Here is a 6438-nt window from a genome sequence, read left to right on the forward strand (position 1 = left end):
CCAATAAACTTCTGCAAAAAGTTAGAGTTGGAGGTGTAGGGTAGCGTTTTTATCAGATGAACTCCATTCAGGTAAACAGAAACCATAATGGGTGTTTGAAACAGAGGGAATTTAATGCAAGGAATTGCTTACACAGGTACCAGGAGGTTGAATGGGCATAGAGATGAATAACCATAGGATGAAGTTACCACCGCCAAGCCTAGAGGAACAAAAGGAAAGAAGAGCTGCCACAGAACTGATACTGGACATCCTGGGGTTGGCTATGTGCAGCCAGAGGCTGGACCTGAGAGTGTGGGACACAGTACAGTTGGTGCTCAGACCCCACAACTGGGTGCATCCTCCATGAATGAGTCTTAATGATTTAAGGAAGGAGTGCCGTGTGGCTGAGGCTCAGACAAGTGAGGTCAAGGCAACTTGCTGCCAGTGTTCAGACTTCTGAGGAGGAGATATGGCCAAACAGGTGTGTGGATAGCCAGGGCATACAACAGGCAGATAAGAGCCCCCCAATCCTCCTGCTCTCAAGAGGATAGAGCCTGGATGCTTCTGGTTCCTTTGAGGGTTCCCCATGAGGCTGCTGGGAAACTCAAAAGAAACTGGAGCATGGAATAAACCACTTGCTGCTACTGGACACCATTGTCAGGACCTGGAAGCGGGAACAGGTGTCTTCAGTCATCTTCATTTCCATCTACCAGGAATCCCTTTCTTTACAGGCACCAACAGAAAGCTAACTGACCAAAGAGCTTGCTGGATGCAGTGTGCAGAGGCTCTTCATAGCATTACAGAGTGGGGTACAGAATGGGGTTTGGAGCCCAGAAAGCTGTAAAATAGGTGGTAACATGTCAGTAGGTGAGAGCTGAAGCCATGAAAGTGGGTACGAATGTTCAGAGATGACATGTGCAATGAGAAGATGGGAGAAACTATGTTGAGAGCAATCCCTGCAAAGAGGGACCAGAGGAGATGGAGAATGAATAAGGAAGAGGAAGAAAAATAGCCAGAAGACCTAAGTCCTCACGGGCAAAGAAGAGAGAAATGAAATAGGGATGGAGCACATTGTACAGAATTTCAGAAACAGCCAGAGGATGAATGCTGGTCATAGACTATATTTTGCTTTATTGTGTTCTCACTTATTTGCATCTTTATAGGAAGTAAGCTTAACTGAATAGGTAAGGGAATTCTCTAGAGCCTAGTCAAAGGGACTTTGCTTCTTCTGTTCTAAAAAGATGTGATAGTAGGCTTCTAGTGTGAAAATGGTTTATGAGATATATTTTGTTCTGCTTGAAAGCTGGGGCTCCAGATTTAGACAAATTGGGACAAAGGCAAGTCTCAGTTTGCTCCAAAAGAGCAAGGACCTCAGGATCATTGGAGAGATTTCAGAAAGCATTTGCTTTTTTTTTTCACAGGTGGCTTCAACTTCTTATTCAATCTAACTGCTAAAAAAGCTGCTAAAAAAGCTCCATCTTTAAGGTTGGGCTTGTTCTCTGTTCACCTAGCACAGTTTTCTGTGGACATAAGAGCATAAGACCAAAAAAGGAGTCCAAATAGAGGTGTAACTAAGCTCCTAACCATATGGTTTGAGTTTGGACCACCTCATCTGTAATGAAGGTGTTGAGTTAGATGATCTCTAGGGATCTTGCTGCTTGAAAAGGCCAGGATTTGATAAATTCCCACTGCGAGTGCCAGAGTGAGGATGTTACTCAATCTGTGGCCAGCATAAATTTGGACATGATCCAGTTTCTTTGTGGAACTCAGTCCTCTAGATCAGACAAGGAAAGGGAGACATTCTAAATAGTTCCTGCTTATAAAGGAGAGAGGGAGGAGTGTGACAGTGGTACTGCTGAGGAGGTATAGCTATTGTCCAGCAGGGGGTCCACTTAATACATAGTTGAGTCTCCTCAGAATCTCGGTAGAGACGGCCCCACGTCACACATCTCTTTGAAGCCAGGACTATAACTTTAGAACTCGGTTCATCAGACTTGCACTCCAGCCTTTATATTCTACTTGTTTTATTTATTAATTTACTCACTTTATCCATCAATGAAGTAATTAATAGCCCCACTACCAGGAACGGGGGATGCACAGCAAACAAGACATAGAGCCCCCAGCTCCTACCCACAAAGCTCCTAGCTTAGAAAGGGTATTTCCTACAGCATCAGAAACTGGACTGACAACTTGGGAGAATACAGAATTTGGAAGTTAAGGAGAAAAGTTCCAGAGAGGTTTGCTGCACTGAGATCACAGCCAGAGTATCTTCATCTCTTTCATTTGTGTAGCTGCTGCTTAGCTTTTAATTATTCCTTCTTTTTTTTGCAGCAAAATGGTGTTAGTTCAGCTCTGCAGCCCCCAAGTTTATCTTCAAAGGAAAGGCATTTGACTTCACAGCGACTAGCCATTCTGTGACAGAGTATTTGTCTTCGAAGTCCTCCTCTGGCTAAGTGAAGAAAGCAATTAGTTTTCAGTTATCCAGTACTTAACTACTGGAAGGCAAAATTTCGCCACCCAGGCCAATTTAGAATTCCCCGTTTCCAAATTTCATGGAGACTCAGAGTGTGAATCTGGATATCAGAAAAAGCAGATGTGACCTAAATAGCTGTGTCTGAGCTCAGATCCCTGGTCAGTATATGTATATTTAATTAGAAAAAAACAAAAAGGGGTTCCCTCTGCTATAATCTTTGTCAGATATATAGAAATAGAATGTTTCTTCCTGGCAGGAGGCCATATGCTTTCTAATTTCAATAAATAGTCTTTTCCAATGAATAAAAATTTTTCATGTTTCCAGAATAGTAGTCTCTGATAAATAACAAAAGGTAAAGATTGTGCTATCTACATTATAGGCAGGCCAGTGACATTGGCATATGGTTGTGGAGTTTCACAGTTTTGGTATAAAGATTAAAAGAAACATGGTACTAGCCCGCTCTGTAAACAACATCAATGGAATAATGCCTTTAGCTCTGGCCAGCAACGTTACGGTGGCAAAAACAATGTAAGTTCATTCAGAACAAAGACACTAAGCTGAAGGGAGTAAAATATTTTGAGAGAGGAATGATTAGGAAAAAATAGTGATATGTATTCTCTGCAGAAATGATTGAAAGAACTGGCAGTTATTTTCAAAAGACTTAATGCTTATTCTTGGAAAGAACAACTCTGGGGGGAGAAGACATGCATATTACCTGTCATATATCTCAGACATTACCATGTTGAAGTCTTGTTCATGCCCAAGGTAGCACTAACCAATGGAAAAAAATTGTAAGAACAACTTAGATTTCTGCTCAATGTAAAGGGAAACATTTTAAATAGTTCAAAGTTGAACTTGAGATATTGTGAGTTATGGATCACTGAAATTTATCAGGCATTGGGGCAGTCAGTTGACATGTTTATATATAAGGGGTTCATATACTGAATTGGGATAGAGAATAACAATAACAATGATAACAATAATAATATAATAATAACAATGAGAATGAAACAATAACAATAGTTAACTCCATCAAGAGCCTGGCACTGTTTAAGCTACCAGTATAAAGAGAGATAGTTAAACTGTTTAAGTAGTCATTTTTCCCTTCAGTCTTTTAGTAATAGAACCTCTGAGTTTTATCTGGACATGTGGGTCCTTAGCTAAAGATGGCATTTCCTGGCTTTTTGTTTTTGTGGGGCCACATGAATGAATTTGGACCAGTAAAATAGGAATGGAGTGATATGAGGTGTTTCTGTGTAATCTTTTTTTTTCTTTCTGTGTAATCTTTTAAATCATGGTTTTACTTGTTTTTTATCCCTTCCTCTTAGAGGTTCTTAGAATTAATGACTTGGTCACTTGTTTAGGATGGCAAGGCTTACCTTCCTCCCTAGTCCCAGCATGACTTACCTGATGGAGAATAGCCTTCTACCCAACCTACTCAACCTATTTTAACTTTTACATGAGAAAGAAATAAACTCTCTTTTTTTTGCAGTTACTCTAGGCTTAAGTGTTTTTAAAATTAGAGCAAGTTAGCCTCTAATTAATTTAAGAAGTGTCTTAATCTCTAAAGAAACCCTATTATTATTTCCATTTATAGGAAATAAAACAGAGTTTATACATCTTATGAGGCCTGGAATTGAGATCAGCCTCAAATATTTTTGGCATAATAGTCAGTGTTCATCATGTCTTTTATTAATCATTAAATTCACTTCCTATGTTGAGGTTCTGTATGATTGTTGTCGTAGTCCTAATTTGGTACCCAAACTGTGCTTCTTATTGAAGTCAAATGTATCTGAGGTGAGTTTTGCCTACAAGGAGCTCTTAAGCATCTACTTCTGCAATTGATTTGAATCATTTGGAGTCCTGATGAAAGAGGGTGGAGAGGACAGCTTAAAATTTGTTTTCTTAGACTGGATCTATTTTCTAACCCCCACCCACAACCTCCTCGGGAAAGAGACTGAGGGCAGAAGTTAAGTAACTGACTTTGTAAGAGGTGCTTTGAAACATGAGGGTAATATTTTTCAGCTCTATTCTTTATTTCTAGTCCTGCCTCTTTTCAAAAGTGCAGTGTAGAAAACCACTTCCCAGGAAGCCTTTCCTGTTTTCCCCAGTTACAACCAAGCTTCTACTTTTATGGCTCCTCTTTTATTTTTTCATCTTTATGGCACTTATGTGAATTGTTTTGTATCATAGTTATTTGCACATCTTCTTCTTTCATCCATTCACTTTATACATTTTAAATTTATTGAATGACTGTTTATTATTATGGGCAATCTATTTTTGACCAAATCAGAAACAATAGACTAACAAACTCTAAGCAAATTAAGAGCAAAGACCATGCTCTAATGTTGACCTCTACTTTACCTCCTCTTATTATAGTTCCCAAACAATTTCTCATAGGTGGTAAACACACATTCAGTGGCTATTGGATAGCTAGCCTACTGAGGCAAGATGGTGCAATAAGTAAGTCTAGAAATTCAGAAACAATGAAAAAGAAATAGACAGGATACTTTGTGATTCATGGAGAACCCCATCAGGAAAGGCTTCATAGTGGAAGAAATGAAGGATAGTTGAGGAGGGAATGGACATAAACATTTATTAGGGATGGAGTCTTCACTGTATTAAGCAAAGAAAACCCATTTCAAAGGACTCAAGGACTTAAAAGCAAACTAATCAAGATATTAATGTTTTAAATGATAAAGTTTTCCATCAGTATGTAAGAGCCAGGAAGAAAATCCAAGATAATATAAAGTTAGAAGATTTGTACCAACTAGTGAGACATGAAACTTCGACTTCTTAGACTTTGTAAGAACCTATTATCATAAGTTTAGTTTCATTTGGGCTACAAAGGCTATATTTCTCTAAGCAACAAGGTGTTTGGAGTCTGCCTCTGACATTTTCTTTATTTTAAAACAATTGTTTTGTCATTACATTGCAGCTGGGTCAAAGTTTACAGAATGAGAGAAGAGATCTAAATGTAAAGAGAAGTTTGAACCCCTTTGTAGAGCTTTTAGGGAAATTAAAAGATATGCTTCAGGTTAGAGATGGTCTGGATCAGTGTGGTCTCATTGATTTGTATCTTAGCTTAAGAAGAGATTTCCTTAACTAGTTTGTTCTGGAACGTTTTTAGGACATAGGACTGAGTAATGTATTTATTTTTATTTTTTGTCTTTTTGCCATTTCTAGCGCCGCACTCACAGCATGTGGAGGTTCCCAGGCTAGGGGTCGAATTGGGGCTGTAGCCACCGGCCTACACCAGAGTCACAGCAACGTGGGATCTGAGCCGCGTCTGTGACCTACATCACAGCTCACGGCAATGCCAGATCCTTAACCCACTGAACAAGGCCAGGGATCGAACCCGCAACTTCATGGTTCCTAGCTGGATTCGTTAACCACTGAGCCACGACGGGAACTCCTAATGTGTTTTTTTTTTTTTTAAACTGAGCTTTCTTATTAAAAGACAGATCCTGAACAGACTGCCATCCTTACATTCAAAAGGATTTCCCTCTTACCTGAGAAAATGTGAGCAAGAAGAATGATGGCAGCAAACATTAGGAAAAAGATTTTCATGGCTCCAGAGATGCAGTGGCAGGAAGCTAGCACTTTTATCAAGGGAAATTGATTGAAACAAGTTCTACAGCTCCGAAAAAGTGAGAAGTCAATTTTGGTTTGTAATGTTCATAAAGAATGAACTATTTTCCATGCTCCACTGAATAATGTGTGGGCTGACGGATCAGGTTTTACCTAAATAAACGTTATGAGAGAGAAAGGCAAATAACTGTCTTCCTGCCTGGAATACTCTATTCTACATTTCTGTCTAGACATCTGTTTTTCCTAAGCCTCATTTCAAATACCACCACTTCCATATGGTATGTAACTTCCATATGGTCTTTTCTTCTTATCTAAGATTTTACATGCAACTTACTCTTTTATAAGATTCACTCAGTCATTATTCATTGGTACTTGGTATATTAAGTATTTTTTAA

At 39.1% G+C, this 6438-nt stretch overlaps 1 protein-coding gene across 1 annotated transcript; it reads right to left on the minus strand.

The window, feature by feature from the left end:
- Positions 1 to 2288: 2288 nt before the first annotated feature.
- LOC125123078 (beta-defensin 107A-like) lies at positions 2289 to 6028 on the minus strand. Its single transcript, XM_047772270.1, has 2 exons — positions 5965 to 6028; positions 2289 to 2428 (listed from the first exon to the last, which is right to left on the minus strand). Exons 1-2 carry the CDS (start codon positions 6020 to 6022, stop codon positions 2289 to 2291), a joined length of 198 nt encoding a protein of 65 aa, XP_047628226.1. The 5' UTR covers positions 6023 to 6028.
- Between the last annotated feature and the right edge of the window lie 410 nt (positions 6029 to 6438).

This window comes from Phacochoerus africanus, chromosome 3 (genome assembly GCF_016906955.1).
Source record: "Phacochoerus africanus isolate WHEZ1 chromosome 3, ROS_Pafr_v1, whole genome shotgun sequence".
Lineage (NCBI taxonomy): Eukaryota > Metazoa > Chordata > Mammalia > Artiodactyla > Suidae > Phacochoerus > Phacochoerus africanus.